General features: G+C 37.2%; 1 protein-coding gene across 1 annotated transcript in view; it reads left to right on the forward strand.

Annotated features, from left to right (window-relative positions):
• The first annotated feature begins 7649 nt into the window (after positions 1-7649).
• LOC124634006 overlaps positions 7650-21783 on the forward strand; it is a 68893-nt gene continuing 54759 nt past the window's right edge. The window contains exon 1 of the mRNA XM_047169400.1: positions 7650-8096. Within this exon, the coding sequence (XP_047025356.1) occupies positions 8028-8096 (69 nt within the window). The 5' untranslated portion in view covers positions 7650-8027. The remainder of the gene's footprint in view (positions 8097-21783) is intronic.

Here is a 21783-nt window from a genome sequence, read left to right on the forward strand (position 1 = left end):
TTGGTCTTTAATTAGGAAAATAGGAGAATCATCAATCATAATTTTAGGTATTTAGTGCTCCCGCACACCGCAAACTAAACTGTCACCCGATGGTCGCTTGGCAGTATGTTTTGAAGGTAATTGTGACTCCATTCAACCTCTTTAGTTGATCTGATACCGATCAGGATATATCGGTCGATTAAAAGTTTGCAGTGTGCAGAGTCTCTTAAAAGCCTTTAATGAATGTTCTAATTTTCCTCCAAGATTTGACGAATAAAATTGATAATCTAGCTTCGTTTATTAGCTTTTTACCAAGAATTTTATTTTTTTTTTCCAAAATAAAAAAAAATGTGTGATGAAATTATCTGAATAATTAATTAAAATCACATGTCAAAGGTTAAGTATATGTGTATTATTGACTTTTATCATTTAAGCACCTACATACCTTCTCCTATCGCAGACAAAAAAGAAAGAAAACTTCATACCCTGAACGGAATTTGTATCAGATTAAATGGAATTATTACGTAAGCTTATATTATTTAATAATTTCGGCATATACTACCATTTAAATAACCTTTAAATATTGAAGATATTTCTTGATCTTTGTAACCATAATAAACAACGTCAATGCAGAAAAAAAACTATTAAAATGATTTCAATTTAATCAATAACTGCGTATTATTTTATCCTCACCAATAATAAGAATTAAAAATAACTCTGTCAATATTTTCCCAAAGGTCAACTGTAGTTTGTTAAATATATACAAAAAAACATATACAAACATACACAAAAGAAAACAGTTATACTCAAGAAAATCAACTAAGGTTTACACAAAAAATACTGCCCGAATACAAGTAAAAGCACATTAAAGGTTCCATTATATTTTTGAAATCTTAACCAAGAATAAATAAACCCGCCAAGTGCGAGTCGGACTCGCGCACCGAGGGTTCCGTACAAATGCTGTATAGATAAAAAGTGAGTTTCGCGCCAACCGTTCAGTTTAGAACAATCATAGTTATGGTAATTTCGTGAGAGTCAAAATAGTTAATATTTTTTATTTTATAATATAACTAAAATAGTAGGCCAGTACCTTGTAAAAGTTATTTTATTGAAGTTATTTATATACAACATTTTATAGTCATCATTCAGAAATCTGATTGAAAATAACTAATTATGTCTTAAAGGTCATGGGGCATATCTGACCCGCTTTGTAAAAAGTGGCGGACATGAATCAAAGTAGTTTTAAATCGTGGAGAATGGTATGACGTTTCTTTGAATATAAACATTTTATTAAAATTCCATGGAGACGAATGTCCAGGATCGTTTGAAAAATATAAAAGACAAGCAGTTTCAGAGGATTGTACAGGTTGCAATGCTAGTTTTTATTGTTAAAGACATTTCATAAAGAAGGAAGGCGCCAATCCGGATGACCAGGATCTGATGAGGATCTGGAAACCCTGAGAAATCGAGGGCAACTCTTGAATATTGTAGGCACGCATCGAGTCATAACCAGACATGTGAGTGTATTTTTGAGGGTACTGGTAAACAGTGAAGGTTTGGAGCTGATTTGATTATGGAGACTACAGAGAATCAAGGGAACTCCCGAACGGTATGTTGCAACTACCACGTGTTTGGGCTTATTTTATTCGTTATGGCGAAGACTTTCCACAAAGATAGGTTTGACTGCCATTGTGGGATCGACAGCTAAGATCAGATATAGTTATGGGAACTCCTTTACAATTTATAACGTAACCTTGTGTTGGAGCTTATTTTATTTTAGGTGATGAGAATTCACTACTAACTTGGGTTAAAGCAGCCATTGCAGGAATGGGATCTTTTATTTTTGAGGGATTAATCACCTAAAGAGCCCCAGTTTTAGGTTTTTTTCGAAACCGCCTGACGACTTGTAGCTGTCGAATTGTAACAACGACTTCTAGAGTAGGATTCAGGGCTGCTGGCTTTACGTTTCTAGAGCCTTGACAAAAGTGTAAATGTGTCCCTTTCTTTGTTTTATAAAGTCGGCATTATTTTATTTTGTAGCATTTTACAAACAAATCCAACTTCAAACATATAAAAAAGCAACAAGAAAACAAAAGCAAGAAAAAAATTAAAAAGATGTTAGGTGCATCGGTCTAGAAGTCAGTGTCTAGAGGATGCATCTATATTTATTTAACCACCGAGATCTAGACCGATGCATATAAACAGTTTTCTTGTTGTTTTAGAAGTTGTTTTTTTTTTTTTTGTAAAAAGTTTTTATTTTTAACTTTTGTGAAAAGTTCTCGTCAATATGAATAATATAAGCCCAAACACGACGTAACTAAAACATACCGAGTTCTCTCGACTTTCTCACGTCTCCATCATCAGATAAGCTAAAACTTCACTGTTTGATAGTATCACCAGACATACATCTGAGAATCAAGTTTTAATCCTATGCATGCCTACAATTTCCGATAGTTGCCCTCGATTTCTCAGGATTTCCATCATCAGATCCTGACCTGATGACAATGGAAATAAACGGCGAGTATACTCTTTCACTACAAAGAAATGATTTCTCAAATCCGTCAAACGTGGTCGTTTAAATTCCCCATTGAAATGAGGAAAATATTTGATGTTTACACCTGATTTTCTCTAGATACCCATGGTTCACATTGATGCGACTAATGCCATAATAAATCAGAGCCTTTATCATTATACTGTGCTATATTTCGTTCGTATCCGCCGTGGGTATGGTTTCCATACTAAGGTGCCCAATGACCTTTGAATGATTTAAAATTTTTCACAGTTTAGAGGCCATTATATTTAAGAAGTATTTGATATGAATTTCACTTTTTATTCAAAACTTTAATATCTCTACGCGTTCATGTGAAAAAGGGTAGGTAGTAAGTTTATAATTATTAAAAAAATATTTTATGTCATGTAAGCAAAAATAATATTTTAATATTTTATGTAACTTCAAATTTATCATTTTCGCAATTTTTCCTTTATCTTTACTATATAACGTTGCTTCGTGCCGAATTTTAAGATTCTGAGTTCACGGGAAGTACCTTGTAGGTTTTGATTCCCTAGCGTGTGACGGAAATTCGTCTAAGGTGTCGGTAAAACTGCTATATCTTTTGATCGCGTTAACTTAGAAGTTTGATTTTTTCATTGCTTAAAGGGACAATAGACCTAGGTATTTGGTATAAATTTCAATTTGGTACCTTTATTCGTTCGTGAGAAATAAGGTAGTAAGTTTCATTTTATTAAAATATTTTTATTATATTATGTAACAAATAAACCGGCCAAGTGCGAGTCGGACTCGCGCACCGAGGGTTCCGTACAAATGCTGTATAGATAAAAAGTGAGTTTCGCGCCAACCGTTCAGTTTAGAACAATCATAGTTATGGTAATTTCGTGAGAGTCAAAATAGTTAATATTTTTTATTTTATAATATAACTAAAATAGTAGGCCAGTACCTTGTAAAAGTTATTTTATTGAAGTTATTTATATACAACATTTTATAGTCATCATTCAGAAATCTGATTGATAATAACTAATTATGTCTTAAAGGTCATGGGGCATATCTGACCCGCTTTGTAAAAAGTGGCGGACATGAATCAAAGTAGTTTTAAATCGTGGAGAATGGTATGACGTTTCTTTGAATATAAATATTTTATTAAAATTCCATGGAGACGAATGTCCAGGATCGTTTGAAAAATATAAAAGACAAGCACTTTCAGAGGATTGTACAGGTTGCAATGCTAGTTTTTATTGTTAAAGACATTTCATAAAGAAGGAAGGTGCCAATCCGGATGACCAGGATCTGATGAGGATCTGGAAACCCTGAGAAATCGAGGGCAACTCTTGAATATTGTAGGCACGCATCGAGTCATAACCAGACATGTGAGTGTATTTTTGGTACTGGGTACTGGTAAACAGTGAAGGTTTGGAGCTGATTTGATTATGGAGACTACAGAGAGTCAAGGGAACTCCCGAACGGTATGTTGCAACTACCACGTGTTTGGGCTTATCTTATTCGTATTGGCGAAGACTTTCCACAAAGATAGGTTTGACTGCCATTGTGGGATCGACAGCTAAGATCAGATATAGTTATGGGAACTCCTTTACAATTTTATAACGTAACCTTGTGTTGGAGCTTATTTTATTTTAGGTGATGAGAATTCACTACTAACTTGGGTTAAAGCAGCCATTGCAGGAATGGGATCTTTTATTTTTGAGGGATTAATCACCTAAAGAGCCCCAGTTTCAGGTTTTTTTCGAAACCGCCTGACGACTTGTAGCTGTCGAATTGTAACAACGACTTCTAGAGAGTAGGATTCGGGGCTGCTGGCTTTACGTTTCTAGAGCCTTGAAAAAAGTGTAATTCTGTCCCTTTCTTTGTTTTATAAAGTCGGCATTATTTTATTTTGTAGCATTTTACAAACAAATCCAACTTCAAACATCTAAAAAAGCAACAAGAAAACAAAAGCAAGAAAGAAATTAAAAAGATGTTAGGTGCATCGGTCTAGAAGTAGGTGTCTAGAGGATGCATCTATATTTATTTAACCACCGAGATCTAGACCAATGCATATAAACAGTTTTCTTGTTGTTTTAGAAGTTGTTTTTTTTTTTGTAAAAAGTTTTTATTTTTAACTTTTGTGAAAAGTTCTCGTCAATACGAATAATATAAGCCCAAACACGACGTAACTAAAACATACCGAGTTCTCTCGACTTTCTCACGTCTCCATCATCAGATAAGCTCTAAACCTTCACTGTTTGATAGTATCACCAGACATACATCTGAGAATCAAGTTTTAATCCTATGCATGCCTACAATTTCTGATAGTTGCCCTCGATTTCTCAGAATTTCCATCATCAGATTCTGACCTGATGACAATGGAAATAAACGGCGAGTATACTCTTTCACTACAAAGAAATGATTTCTCAAATCCGTCAAACTTGATCGTTTAAATTCCCCATTGAAATGAGGAAAATATTTGATGTTTACACCTGATTTTCTCTAGATTCCCATGGTTCACATTGATGCGACTAATGCCATAGTAAATCAGAGCCTTTATCATTATACTGTGCTATATTTCGTTCGTATCCGCCGTGGGTATGGTTTTCATACTAAGGTGCCCAATGACCAATGATGGTGATGAATGATTTAAAATTTTTCACAGTTTAGAGGCCATTATATTTAAGAAGTGTTTGATATGAATTTCACTTTTTATTCAAAACTTTAATATCTCTACGCGTTCATGTGAAAAAGGGTAGGTAGTAAGTTTATAATTATTAAAAAAATATTTTATGTCATGTAAGCAAAAATAATATTTTAATATTTTATGTAACTTCAAATTTATCATTTTCGCAATTTTTCCTTTATCTGTACTACATAACGTTGCTTCGTGCCGAATTTTAAGATTCTGAGTTCAGTACCTTGTAGGTTTTGATTCCCTAGCGTGTGATGGAAATTCGTCTAAGGTGTCGGTAAAACTGCTGTATCTTTTGATCGCGTTAACTTAGAAGTTTGATTTTTTCATTGCTTAAAGGGACAATAGACCTAGGTATTTGGTATAAATTTCAATTTGGTACCTTTGTTCGTTCGTGAGAAATAAGGTAGTAAGTTTCATTTTATTAAAATATTTTTATTATATTATATAACAAAACAAATGAGATTTTCGCAATTTTTCCTATATTTGCATTATATAACAATGCTTCATGCCAAATTTCAAGATTCTGAGTTTACGGGAAGTACCCTGTAGGTTTTGATTCCTTCGCGAGTGTCGAGAATTTGTTGAAAATATCGACATAATCGGTTGTATCTTTTGATTGGCTTGGCTTAGAAGCTTGATATTTTCACAGCCTAAAGGGACAATAGACCCGAGTATTTCATGTGAATTTCAGCTTGATACGTCCACGCGTTCTTAAGATAAAGGGTCTTGACAGACAGACAGACAGACAGACAGACAGACAGACGGACAACAAAGTGATCCTATAAGGGTTCCGTTTTTTCCTTTCGAGGTACGGAACCCTAAAAAAATGAGATTTTCGCTATTTTTCCTATATTTGCATTATATAACAATGCTTCATGCCAAATTTCAAGATTCTGAGTTTACGGGAAGTACCCTGTAGGTTTTGATTCCTTTGCGAGTGTCGAGAATTTGTTGAAAATATCGACATAATCGGTTGTATCTTTTGATTGGCTTGGCATAGAAGCTTAATATTTTGACAGCCTAAAGGGACAATAGACCCGAGTATTTCATGTGAATTTCAGCTTGATACGTCCACGCGTTCTTAAGATAAAGGGTCTTGACAGACAGACAGACAGACAGACAGACGGACAACAAAGTGATCCTATAAGGGTTCCGTTTTTTCCTTTCGAGGTACGGAACCCTAAAAACTGAAGAATTTACTTGTATGAACGCCCAAATCTTGGGAACTGCTAAGATCGATTTGAAAAACTCATTCCGCATAACACAGGCCATTTATCAAGGATGGGGGCTACTGTGGCTATTTCTGTTGATAGCTGACAAAGCAAACAATCTAATAATTACATCAGGTTATAAAGGATTACAATTAATAATTCTGCCCAGCTGCGCTGCGTTGCATCCGGATAATAATAATTGTCACAATGCCAATGACTGAAGAATGCATATTTATGCCTTTTGTAGATGCGTGAGAAAATTGAATTATGAAGGATTGTAAAAGTTGCGTAATTCTGAATAATGTAAGTTAAATGTTAAGTTATAGGTACTAAGTTAATATTATAGACGTAAAAGTGACTTTTCTTTATTGTAACACTGAATCGACTGAAGTTTTATTTATTCATTAAAGTGCGCCAACCGAAATACATAAAATATAATCATGTAAAAATAACCTAATCAAATAATATTTAACGGTTATATTAGCCTTACATTTTGCCCATTTATTTGTTATCTGGATCCGAGAAAAACTTCTCTCGAAAAGCAAGTGAAGCTACAGTAAATAGCCAGGATGTAGTTTAAACAGTAAATAGTATGTTGTGTACATCTTTGTAGTACTTATCCCACGACTTTCCTTAAAATCTTGTACTAACTCCGGTCAAAGACATCCTAAAATAATCTATCGATTAGTAAAAAACTGTATTATAAATAAACCCACGTTTTTGTTCGATAACTTGTCCTATTTGTCCGTACTAAGAATATGATGATACTAATTGTTATATTTGTTTCACATCATGTCTAAGTTATTTTTATTGTATCGTCCTATCTGAAGTTATTTTTAAAACGTTTTTGTAGGTACCTACATTATACCCTAAATTATTAAGATTTCAGTCCCAGCATGATCTTCAGTGTAAATCATTATATCTTTGTTTTAATTTGAGTTTTAGATTATGGGACGAGATGCAATTACAATATAATTTGTTTAAAAATAACAACAATAAAGAAATATGACTGAAACGACTTTATTTCGAAAAAAGCTCCGTCCCAAATCCTTTGCTAATTAACTTAGCAACGTCAGGAAGTCAGAACAAACGCATAATAAGAAAATCCGCCAATTCAGACAACTGTGTTAATGAGACCACGTCGAATTCATAAATCGAGAACAATATAGTACGATCAAGGACGACGCGAGCAGGGTAGGGGGGCGTCACTAACTCGTGACCGACGCGGCCAAATGTCAAATAGTCTCTCTACAAACTGCGCCGAGAACGCGCGCGTCAATCGAGATACGATACGAGACTCGAATTAATAATCGAATACGAAAAAATAATAACAACATTTACTAATACTAAACAAAAAAACGATCCTGTGTTCGAATCTTGTACATTCACAATTTTTTTTCAAAAATCGAATCGGTTTTAATCGATTGTTTACAGTGCAATTCATTGACATTTGTATATTTTTGCGATAATCACAAGGAAAGGTGAAGCCGAGTGAATGTGTTTACATCGGCATTGTATCGGATGACAAAATAGTGGGAACTTGATTTTTTATGCGATTGTTTTGACAGACAATTTCCTTGTAATTAGTCTTTTATTGATTGATTGTGAGTAATGTTAGTTTGAGGTTCGTGTAAAGTGCATCATGGGTAATATGTACATATTGTTGTGTGCAACAGTCGTCTGTTTGCTGTTGGCCGATGTCAACACACAGGTGAGAGTTAGTTTTGTAATTTTCAGCTCGCGAATTCTGATGAGATGCATTCTGTAGTTATGCAAACTTATCTGTGAAATATTCATAGTCGCAACATGTGTCACTTGATTTCAAATTATATTGTTAGACTTTAATCAATATAATAAATAATGAAGTAACAAACATCATAATTTATTATTATTGTTAAGTTTTGATAAGAGTTATCAGTTACAGTTAATACGAAGACACTGACACCATTAATCTGACGAGTTTGTTTCCTTGAAATAATAAAAAAATATATTTCGATGTACTTTTTATCCAGGTACGCGAAATAGTCACCCGGGAAGCGGGTGAAATAGTTAGTGGAAACTACGGATGTTCCTAACTAATTACTTTATTCCAACTCACATCTCTTCCTATTCCTCATAATATGAAGATTTTAATTATATTTCACTGCACTTGACCTTGAGTTACCGTTTATTATATTTTTAAAATAACAAAAACAGTACGATAATTAGCTCCAAAACAAATGTTTTAACTGCTATTGTTAAAAATAAAACTCAAGTTAATTTATGCACATAATATAACTCCACTTCCAGATTATATTTAAAATGTTATACGCATACATGCCTATATGAATACTTAAATATGAAAATCTGCATTTTGAAAAGCATTAATGGGTATTATTATGTTAATTAACAAGTTTTAACGTTCATAATAAATGCAGTTACTTACTCATTCACTTAATGACGAAAAATAGAGGAATATAGCTAGATATACTTTTCTACCACATAGGTAACTAATTAGTTCTGTAGATAAAGAAAAATCTTTCATGGAGATAGGTGGTATCATTTAGACAGAGACTGGATAATTTTTATCCAGATGCGGGATGTAGCTCCCTCGAAATATAGGCGAAACTCTCGTATAAATGGTATAATTATGCAGAAGAAAGATTTTATTTATTTATTTACTAGCTGTTGCCCGCGACTTCGTCTGCGTGGGCAATTTGGAATTGTCAAAATACTACTTATGCCGTAGCGTAGGTGTATTCTTTTACATAACAATATAATTAGGATTACCACTTAGCAGCAGCACGGGTTGATCAATCAAGGTGGTGTCGACGGTGTGTGACTATTTATCTAAACAAAAGAAGTAAAGTTTGTGACGTTGAGGAAATCTCTGGATCTAGTCAACCGATTTGGAAAATTATTACGTAATTCTCACATAAAACAAAGGTCTGACAAAGTTGTCATTTGTACATTTTCTGCAGCAGCTGCGACAAATCAGGAGCCAGAAAGTCTGTCAAACAGTTTTACTTACCACGGATAACGCGGTGTCTAGTTCACTGGGTTGAAGAGATCAGATAGGCACTCCAAGTAAACATTGGTACTCAAAAAGATTCGGTTTGACTGGAAGCCAACACCCACACAATTGAGGAATAGCTGGGTGGTTGATGACTGAGTCATCAGGCAAGCGCATAGTTTCACTACTTGTATTTTGGGGATTTTCTGTGCACTCACTCACTATGTTATGTTGGAATTCCACCGAAATGTTTGCATTAGTTCACGATCAGGTAAAGTATACGTCCGAGAGAGTAAGTCCAATTCGTGTGTTGGCACTTGAAGCCTGCAGTTCTTCCAAGATTTTCAAAATGTACGCTCGCAATTTGTCATTTCTTGGTGGAGCCAGCAGATCAGAAGAAACATAAGTGCTGTGTATACTGTGCGTCACTACTGCACAACGGTAAAATTTCGTCTTTATAAATAGCACAAACGTTCGCTCTCTTGCGGAGGACGTTTAAATACCATATTATGTGTCACACGTAGGTAAACAGGACAACAGTATATTATCATCGAACCGCTTTCAAAGATCTGATGAGCGAACAGACCAGAACCAGAAGAAAAAAAAAGACACATATATTTGCAAACAAATTGAAAAAACTTCTCCTAAGCAAATGCTACTATAGCGTCAAAGAATACCTTGACGATAAAAAGATAGTCGAATGAATAACTTGTGTTTTCCTAATCTACTATTGCATCTACTACTGTAATTAGACTTTCTAGCCTTCTTTTGCTGTGCCCTAACAGGGTCCATAATATGTACCTAGCTTTAAGCCCCTTGTAACATCTTTATAACTTTATGGTATGCAAATAAATATGAATATGAACTGACTTGATCGCCTCGAGAAAATCAGAGCTCTATGAAGCGATCATTCGCTTTGATTCCTACTGCTATTGTGGTTTCTGAAAATGTATTCAATTAACCAACGATGAATATAATTCTTAGCCAGCCGACTCTTTTGACTTCTCGAAAATCATAACGATGGTTTTTGTGCAATGCACAAACGGAAATTCGATATACTACACATTCGATATTCACACTTCTACAGAATTGATATTAAAAGGTTTGACAACGGGCTATAGTAGCGTAGTTAAACTAACTGAAACAATTTTAGTGATCCTTCAATAAAGTTAGAGAAGCGGGTGTGCATGATGAACATTAAGAGTTGGTAAATACGTGATGATGATGACCTAATTCATTACTATTCTAATTTGTTCATGTACCACAAAACTCAAGTTAAGGTGGAGAAAAGGATTACCAAGCTCCCAAAGGTCTGGGCATTTGAAACACGTTGCATGGCATCCTGGAAAGTTACGTAATTCTCAGCCATCAGTTTGAGCAGTGTGAGGGAGTGTCAGGCTTTGGCCCTAGTGGGCCTCACAGGGGTTTGCTGAATCTCCTCGAGGGGCGCGTGAAATAACGGGTCTCCCAGAAGCCGGAAGGTCGATGACCCACTCAAAACTAATCGCTCACGCCTACGGTGGCCGGGAGTCGTCTCTCGACATCCGGCTTTCGTGGTGTCTTACCGCAGTGGCTGGAATGAGAGTTGGGAATTTTCAGTCGCTCCGCCGCCTCATTCTTTGTCATCCCATTTCTTCTCGCTCCAGATCATGGTTTAAACCGGGGCCGGGTGCGATAGGTCGCACAGTCCGCACAGTGGTGAGATCCGGGCGCCACCTCCATGAGATCAGAGTTGGGAATGTATGTTTGCAAAAACTAATAGAACATTTAGCAAAAACACGTTTGATAGTAATTCTGTCTTAGTAACTGAATAATATAAATGATATAAACGTAGCTATATAAAAGATGTTTTTTAGACTCAGTCCGTGGGTCTGACTGTGACTGTTCGTAATTGTAAACGGTGTATTTGTGATATAATTCTTAGCTCGATGATTTGTGATCAGGAGTTGAAAGCAAGTATGTCTCTGGCCTGCGACGCGTAATTTGTACGTTTTCAGAACGAACGAACTCTTGTCTTCTGTTGACATCTTGTTGACATATTGTGACAGGTAGTTAGTTATTCCCATTGATGTTAATTTTAGAAGTGACACAATGTTTTCGGTCATATTTTGCCTACATTCTTTATTACTCAAAAAGTATATTAATAAGGACCTTCTATTTATATGTAAGTGAATTCAAAATAATGTAATATATTAAAACCAGGAACTTATTTTTAAGGATGTTTGAATATTAATTACAATGTTTTTTTTTCTATACATATAATAAAATGATAGGAAAGTCAAAACTGTACATTGAATATTTTTTAAAAAGAATACTTGGGGGGTGATCTATTATCGATTCTGAACCCAAATATATAGTTTTTAGAATTTTTGTCTGTTTGTCTGTTTGTCTGTTTGTCTGTATGTTTGGTCTCACTGAACTCGAAAAGTACTGCATAGATTTAAATCAAATTTTGCATGAATATTACCTGGGAGCCTGTTCAACATATAGGATATATATTATCACGCTATCACCTACGGGGGATGAGCAATGAACGATAATTTCTGTTAACGTTTCTGCAACAGCGGGTGCAATAATGACACATATTTGAATGTTGAACTTTGTAAGTTTATCGGCCTATTATCTATCTTTACATAGAAAATAACGCTTTTATAAGTAACTTGAGCAAAAAACTGAATTTAAAGAAATGATATCCTAAAATTATAGATGAAGAAAATCATGCAGAAACAGATGTGCCATAAAACTGGTAGTAGGTAAAATATCAATGAAAACAGACTTCACTTTGTCATGGTATGTTCTTACTTTCAAGAAAAAAATATATGACAACTTGTGTATTTTGCTACTGTAAAAACACTACAAGAAATATCAGCGCATCATCAGGGACATTTTTATAATTCTTTCACCATTAGAAAGCTACATTATCTACGAGTAACATAGGGTATATTTTATCCCGGTGCGGGCAGTAGTTCCCATGGGAAGCGGTACCCACGTCCCGAAGAAATTATGAACTTCCCCACATTCTTAAAAAGTCTACATATGTTGTTCTGACATAATATAAGCTATACCTCTCATAAACATGAATATCCATTCATCTCATCCAATAACAAACATGCATCACACTGAAAGTGCATTGCGAGTCTAAGATTTTATTATTATAAAAAAAACATTGTAATTAATATTCAAACATCCTTAAAAATAAGTTCCTGGTTTTAATATATTACATTATTTTGAATTCACTTACATATAAATAGAAGGTCCTTATTAATATACTTTTTGAGTAATAAAGAATGTAGGCAAAATATGACCGAAAACATTGTGTCACTTCTAAAATTAACATCAATGGGAATAACTAACTACCTGTCACAATATGTCAACAAGATGTCAACAGAAGACAAGAGTTCGTTCGTTCTGAAAACGTACAAATTACGCGTCGCAGGCCAGAGACATACTTGCTTTCAACTCCTGATCACAAATCATCGAGCTAAGAATTATATCACAAATACACCGTTTACAATTACGAACAGTCACAGTCAGACCCACGGACTGAGTCTAAAAAACATCTTTTATATAGCTACGTTTATATCATTTATATTATTCAGTTACTAAGACAGAATTACTATCAAACGTGTTTTTGCTAAATGTTCTATTAGTTTTTGCAAACATACATTCCCAACTCTGATCTCATGGAGGTGGCGCCCGGATCTCACCACTGTGCGGACTGTGCGACCTATCGCACCCGGCCCCGGTTTAAACCATGATCTGGAGCGAGAAGAAATGGGATGACAAAGAATGAGGCGGCGGAGCGACTGAAAATTCCCAACTCTCATTCCAGCCACTGCGGTAAGACACCACGAAAGCCGGATGTCGAGAGACGACTCCCGGCCACCGTAGGCGTGAGCGATTAGTTTTGAGTGGGTCATCGACCTTCCGGCTTCTGGGAGACCCGTTATTTCACGCGCCCCTCGAGGAGATTCAGCAAACCCCTGTGAGGCCCACTAGGGCCAAAGCCTGACACTCCCTCACACTGCTCAAACTGATGGCTGAGAATTACGTAACTTTCCAGGATGCCATGCAACGTGTTTCAAATGCCCAGACCTTTGGGAGCTTGGTAATCCTTTTCTCCACCTTAACTTGAGTTTTGTGGTACATGAACAAATTAGAATAGTAATGAATTAGGTCATCATCATCACGTATTTACCAACTCTTAATGTTCATCATGCACACCCGCTTCTCTAACTTTATTGAAGGATCACTAAAATTGTTTCAGTTAGTTTAACTACGCTACTATAGCCCGTTGTCAAACCTTTTAATATCAATTCTGTAGAAGTGTGAATATCGAATGTGTAGTATATCGAATTTCCGTTTGTGCATTGCACAAAAACCATCGTTATGATTTTCGAGAAGTCAAAAGAGTCGGCTGGCTAAGAATTATATTCATCGTTGGTTAATTGAATACATTTTCAGAAACCACAATAGCAGTAGGAATCAAAGCGAATGATCGCTTCATAGAGCTCTGATTTTCTCGAGGCGATCAAGTCAGTTCATATTCATATTTATTTGCATACCATAAAGTTATAAAGATGTTACAAGGGGCTTAAAGCTAGGTACATATTATGGACCCTGTTAGGGCACAGCAAAAGAAGGCTAGAAAGTCTAATTACAGTAGTAGATGCAATAGTAGATTAGGAAAACACAAGTTATTCATTCGACTATCTTTTTATCGTCAAGGTATTCTTTGACGCTATAGTAGCATTTGCTTAGGAGAAGTTTTTTCAATTTGTTTGCAAATATATGTGTCTTTTTTTTTCTTCTGGTTCTGGTCTGTTCGCTCATCAGATCTTTGAAAGCGGTTCGATGATAATATACTGTTGTCCTGTTTACCTACGTGTGACACATAATATGGTATTTAAACGTCCTCCGCAAGAGAGCGAACGTTTGTGCTATTTATAAAGACGAAATTTTACCGTTGTGCAGTAGTGACGCACAGTATACACAGCACTTATGTTTCTTCTGATCTGCTGGCTCCACCAAGAAATGACAAATTGCGAGCGTACATTTTGAAAATCTTGGAAGAACTGCAGGCTTCAAGTGCCAACACACGAATTGGACTTACTCTCTCGGACGTATACTTTACCTGATCGTGAACTAATGCAAACATTTCGGTGGAATTCCAACATAACATAGTGAGTGAGTGCACAGAAAATCCCCAAAATACAAGTAGTGAAACTATGCGCTTGCCTGATGACTCAGTCATCAACCACCCAGCTATTCCTCAATTGTGTGGGTGTTGGCTTCCAGTCAAACCGAATCTTTTTGAGTACCAATGTTTACTTGGAGTGCCTATCTGATCTCTTCAACCCAGTGAACTAGACACCGCGTTATCCGTGGTAAGTAAAACTGTTTGACAGACTTTCTGGCTCCTGATTTGTCGCAGCTGCTGCAGAAAATGTACAAATGACAACTTTGTCAGACCTTTGTTTTATGTGAGAATTACGTAATAATTTTCCAAATCGGTTGACTAGATCCAGAGATTTCCTCAACGTCACAAACTTTACTTCTTTTGTTTAGATAAATAGTCACACACCGTCGACACCACCTTGATTGATCAACCCGTGCTGCTGCTAAGTGGTAATCCTAATTATATTGTTATGTAAAAGAATACACCTACGCTACGGCATAAGTAGTATTTTGACAATTCCAAATTGCCCACGCAGACGAAGTCGCGGGCAACAGCTAGTATAATAATAAAATCTTAGACTCGCAATGCACTTTCAGTGTGATGCATGTTTGTTATTGGATGAGATGAATGGATATTCATGTTTATGAGAGGTATAGCTTATATTATGTCAGAACAACATATGTAGACTTTTTAAGAATGTGGGGAAGTTCATAATTTCTTCGGGACGTGGGTACCGCTTCCCATGGGAACTACTGCCCGCACCGGGATAAAATATACCCTATGTTACTCGTAGATAATGTAGCTTTCTAATGGTGAAAGAATTATAAAAATGTCCCTGATGATGCGCTGATATTTCTTGTAGTGTTTTTACAGTAGCAAAATACACAAGTTGTCATATATTTTTTTCTTGAAAGTAAGAACATACCATGACAAAGTGAAGTCTGTTTTCATTGATATTTTACCTACTACCAGTTTTATGGCACATCTGTTTCTGCATGATTTTCTTCATCTATAATTTTAGGATATCATTTCTTTAAATTCAGTTTTTTGCTCAAGTTACTTATAAAAGCGTTATTTTCTATGTAAAGATAGATAATAGGCCGATAAACTTACAAAGTTCAACATTCAAATATGTGTCATTATTGCACCCGCTGTTGCAGAAACGTTAACAGAAATTATCGTTCATTGCTCATCCCCCGTAGGTGATAGCGTGATAATATATATCCTATATGTTGAACAGGCTCCCAGGTAATATTCATGCAAAATTTGATTTAAATCTATGCAGTACTTTTCGAGTTCAGTGAGACCAAACATACAGACAAACAGACAAACAGACAAACAGACAAAAATTCTAAAAACTATATATTTGGGTTCAGAATCGATAATAGATCACCCCCCAAGTATTCTTTTTAAAAAATATTCAATGTACAGTTTTGACTTTCCTATCATTTTATTATATGTATAGAAGACATCAACGCGTTACACCTTGCACCTTCGTACAAAGTTATATGCGCTGAAACGGCTGCACCACTTAGCGTAAGGTGAACAATTCTTCACTTATGTATTATGTATTGTTTGTTCATCAGAGGCTTTAGTCATAATTATGATAATATCTACCTCGTTAGAATAATTTGTATGATTCACTAAATACGAAATAGTTCAAGATTCGTTTTTCAGGAAACTATTTTAACGAGTTTTGTTTGGTGTGTGTAAGAAGCCCATTGTTCTATTTTAAACCATAAACTAAACACATCATATTTTCATTAATTTAACTATGTATTTCCGATCTTTAAATATTAATACAACATCTTTTTTCTTTTTTCGCCTAGCTCTAACGGTGATCGCAGATAACCACTTTTTGTTCAATTACAAAAACTATAAGTAGAAAAAGCTACTCATTTTTAAATAGCAGACATTTATTGATTTATCTCAAAGATTAACATTTGACCTTACAGTCGTCCAGATTATTGACTCCGAGTCCTATATAGATAAAATTGTTATCTTTGTATCCTGACTTTAAATATGACCTTTTTTGATGGATCATGTTTTTGTGTTTTGTTCTATAATATAACTAGCTTCCGCCCGCGGCTTCACACGCGTAGAGTTCAGTTATATCGCATTTCCAAAAGAATTCTTCAAAAGTCCGGGATAAAAACTATCCTATGTTCTTTCTCAAGGTCAAATCTATCTCTGTACCAAATTGTATTAAAATCAGTACAGTGGTTAAGACGTGTAAGCGTAACAGACAGACGGACAGACAGACAGAGTTACTTTCGCATTTACAGATACCGGCACGGATATTGGGCTCTCGGCGGAAGAGTGGGGATCGCTTTGCGCACCCGTACGCATAAGGCAATAAGGCAGTAAATCGCTTCTGCGCAGGTGAAGGTCATGGCTCGATATCCGTGCCGATAACTGTATAATAATAGTAGGGATAATACACAATAGGCTTGTTCCATGATTAACTATTCTGGTTACCAGATTTATAAGCAAACATCTTTGATGGTCTTAATAATACAGTTTATTTTTCGTTCTAGCTTGCATTCTTACGTTTATTATTGCAAAGAGGTAAATATTTACTGAATGACATCCCTCAACAGTTATTTACGCATTCGCACATATTAAACATCCGCAGAGCATTTTATTTGAATCATGTGAAGTTCTATAAACAAAGAGGAAACATTTTTTTGTTATTTGTACCCAAAAGATTCTGAAACTATTGAACCTATTTGAAAAAATATTTTACTTATTTTTGGGAAGGTTCAAGCTAGATTATCCCCGAATAATACTTATAGGCTACATTTTGTCCGGGTACGGAAGAAGTTTCCAGGGGAAGCGGGTGAAACCGTGGGGAAACAGTTAGTAAAATAGTAAATGTACCTGTAAACTTCATAATCTTCCATGTCGTTAAAGTGTGCAAAATAAATCGTTGAAGAGTCTCCATTCAAACTCTTGTGAAACACCAAACAAATCCTATTAAAACAATTCAGTTCATTAATCAAAGCATCCTGTCATTGTCACTTGCACGTGGGCATACCTCACACGCAAACACATGTGGCATATGTTGGCCCAACGCAACGGATGAATTGGAAAATTAGCTTTGGAGCTATTCGACCAAGTCATCACAAATACTTAGGTTTGTTTCTGATTCGGCATTTCTCCTTATACTACCAAAAAATATACAAGTTTGTGGTGTTTTTAGTTCAGCCGAAGACAGTTCCCAAAATGAAAATTAGTTTTTTTTAATTGTTGTAATTAATCGAGATATTTGTTAGCTATAGTTGATTAAAATCCGTTTATCATTTTAATAGATCTTTTAAAAAACTGCTAAAGATATTCTAAAAGGGGTTTTATAATATTTTGTCTATAAGATTTTTCTTTATTTCCAACTTTCAAAGGAATCTGCTCCGACGCTCGCTATCAATCCAAAGTTGGTTCCAATATTGGAAGCATTCACAGCCAGCCTTATAGAATCCTTTTACTTTTCGTTATCGATGCTCACAACGAGCGCACGTTATTTAAGGCTCTCAATAGACTCTGATGAATGCTTATATGTAAGCCACTTGATAGATTCTAAGTATTTAGTTAAAGTTAGAAATTATTGCTAAGCTTCGTTAGTAGGCATTCAAAGGGTTTATGTAGGACCTGTGTGGGTTGGTCTGACAATAGTCTGGTAATTTGTGTATGTGCACACTTTGTAATGATATGGCGTTATTCGACAAAGGAGGAATTGAAATACCTGCTAAGGATTTGAAACTGTTTTCATAACTGACTTTATACAATGGAAGTAATTTTGAAACTAAGTTCTATAAGAGTACTAAGTACTAAACAGTCGGCTGACAGTTGGCCTGATGGTTGAATTCAATCAAAGTTTTTAGTCGGTCTGACACCGGCCAAATACCTGACTTCCACACTGATTTATAAACCCGAATGTTTCTTCGGCCGTTTTAATAATCTACTTACCTATAGCTTACGGAAAACAACAATTCCTGGTCTTAGCAGCTAGTAGCATATTACTCCGCTTAATTGCACATAAACTTTATATAACGCAGTAAGAATTAAATGCAAAGGAAACTGACATTTAAGTTTAAAATCAAACTTCCTCCGTATGCCACGCAACCGGATCGCCGAGAGCAATGAATCAAATTATAAAAATTATTATATTATTATTATTTATTATTATTATTATCTTGTATGTCTCTACCAGACCTCGGGACTATAGAGTCCCGGATTTTTGGGAGGCGAACGTGGGGCCGAAGCCAACACGCTGAAGCCCTTTTGAGACAACTTTAATGAAATGGTGACACAAAACCGACGATTATCCCTGTATACACTATAGAAATGTACCCAAGGACAATCCCCGGTTCTGTGCTAAACTATTGCTAACTATGGATGAAAACTACTTGGGCTATTGTGATGGGATGCTAGTGGACTAGGAATGGGGAAACTACGGGAACTATGGCACCTGCCGATAACAATGTAATAAATACACGTAAAAATGGCAGGTGGAGACTCGCCAACTCACTTACTGGGCTCCCGGGAATCAGTCGCTAAATCGCAACAAGGGGGCAACAGGTACATGAGCGGCTGAAGGGTGAGGATACCTCGGCGGACTTTAAACGCAGATCACGCGCTCCCTGTGGGTCCAGCATCACCGGCCCACTCGCCACTTACCACGAGGCACCTACCCTCCGAGTGGGCTGTTAACCCTGCTCTAGCGACTCCACTCTGACCGGCCGATGAAGGCAAGCCAAGAGGCGGGAGACCTATCCCCCGTCATGCTTCACTCCGGCAGGCCGGAGATGGGGGACAGTATACTCTCCCTGGAGCACTCGGATATATAGCCCCGCGGGGTCGCTACTCCCCGTCATCCGCCTCAGATGCCCTGCGGGGCTTATTATTATTATAAATGTATGTCTCTTCCAGACCTCGGGACTATAGAGTCCCGGATTTTTGGGAGGCGAACGTGGGGCCGAAGCCAACACGCTGAAGCCCTTTTGAGACAACTTTAATGAAATGGCGACACAAAACCGACGATTATCCCCGTATACACTATAAAAATGTACCCAGGGACAATCCCCGGTTCTGTGCTAAACTATTGCTAACTATGGAGGAAAACTACTTGGGCTATTGCGATGGGATGTTAGTGGACTAGGAATGGGAAGACTATGGGAACTATGGCACCTGCCGATAACAATGTTTGCACACGTAAAAATGGCAGGTGGAGACTCGCCAACTCACTTACTGGGCCCCCGGGAATCAGTCACTGAATAGCAACAAGAGGGCAACAGGTACATGAGCGGCTGAAGGGTGAGGATACCTCGGCGGACTTTAAACGCAGATCACGCGCTCCCTGTGGGTCCAGCATCACCGGCCCACTCGCCACTTACCACGAGGCACCTACCCTCCGAGTGGGCTGTTAACCCTGCTCTAGCGACTCCACTCTGACCGGCCGATGAAGGCAAGCCAAGAGGCGGGAGACCTATCCCCCGTCATGCTTCACTCCGGCAGGCCGGAGATGGGGGACAGTATACTCTCCCTGGAGCACTCGGATATATAGCCCCGCGGGGTCGCTACTCCCCGTCATCCGCCTCAGATGCCCTGCGGGGCTTTATTATTATTATTATTATTTTTTTATAGATAACTGAACTACTGCATTTACTGTATCATGATCATCTATCTATGAGCGTTTGTACAGTCGCGGACTTTTATGTTGGAACCACCTTCATATCTTTTTAATTTTGTAGTAAAATAGGCAGCAATTATTACAGGACTAGCTTCTGCCCGCGACTTCGTACGCGGATCCTGTCCCTTATGCCAGCGACTACGGGGTCAGCAAAATCAAAGATCTGAATAGTCTGATATTGAATTTTAAAGGCCCGTTGACTTGAAAACAACGGAATACGCATAACCATTAGAAACGTTCCATATATTAAATTTTTGTACTTTAACGGCAAAAGCACAGCAGACTAAACAAAACGCTGAGAACTGAACCGCAATAGACGTGACCATAGGGATAAAAGTAGTGATTCTAATTATTTTAGTCCGCATTTAAGTTGTGTGTGGCAAAAATATTACACGTATTATTACGTAAAAAAATATTAAATAGATGACAAAGTCGTGGTGACTTAGGGGAAGTCGTGGTGGTTTAGTGGGTAGAGAACCAATCTCTCAAGTATGAGCGTGCGTCTTTGATTCCAGGTCTGGCAAGTGCCTGCTAATGCAACTTTTCTAAGTTCGTATGTACTTTCTACGTATATTTTGGATACCAATGACCGTTATTTGGAGGGGATGTTAAACTGTAGGTTCCGGCTGTCATTGAACATTCTTGGCAGTCGTTATGGGTAGTCAGAAGCCAGTAAGTCTTACCAAGGGGTGTTGGGTTGAGCGGGTAACCGGGTTGTGGAGGTCAGATAGGCAGTCGCTCCTTGTAAAACACTGGTACTCAGTTGCATCGTGACTGGAAGTCGACCCTAACATAATTGGGACAAAGGCTCTTGAGATAATAACGACAATAATAATGAGATATAGGCATCGCAGGACATCTGAGGCTGATGACGGGGAGTAGCGACCCCGCGGGGCCATATATACTGAGTTCTTCAGGGAGAGTATACTGTCCCCCATCTCCGGCCGGTCGGAGTGAACCATGACGGAGGTAGATCTCACGCCTCTGGCTTGGCTTGGCCGTCCAGAGTGGAGTCGCTAGAGCAGGATTAGTAGCCCTGCTCGGAGGATAGGTGCCTCATGGTAAGCACAGGGAGCGCGTAATCTGCGTTTAAAGTCTGCCGAGATATCCTCACCCTTCAGCCGCTCATGTCCCTGTTGCCCTCTTGTTGTTCCCGGGGACCCAGTAAGTGAGGTGGCGAGTCTCCACCTGCCATTTTTACATGTAGGTACCTAATACATTGTCATCCACTAACATCCCATCACAATAGCCCAAGTAGTTTTCCTCCATAGTTAGCAATAGTTTAGCACAGAACCGGGGATTGTCTTTTTTTTAACGACGTCCACCGGGGATTGTCCTTGGGTTCATTTTTATAGTGTATAAAGGGATAATCGTCGGTTTTGTGTCACCATTTCATTAAAGTTGTATCAAAAGGGCTTCAGCGTGTTGGCTTCGGCCCCACGTTTGCCTTCCAAAAATTCGGAATTCTGTAGTCCCGAGGTCCGGAAGAGACATACAAAATAATAATGAGATATAACGCAACAAAGTCAGAGAGTGGGGGC

This window comes from Helicoverpa zea, chromosome 10 (genome assembly GCF_022581195.2).
Source record: "Helicoverpa zea isolate HzStark_Cry1AcR chromosome 10, ilHelZeax1.1, whole genome shotgun sequence".
NCBI classification, from domain to species: Eukaryota; Metazoa; Arthropoda; class Insecta; order Lepidoptera; family Noctuidae; genus Helicoverpa; species Helicoverpa zea.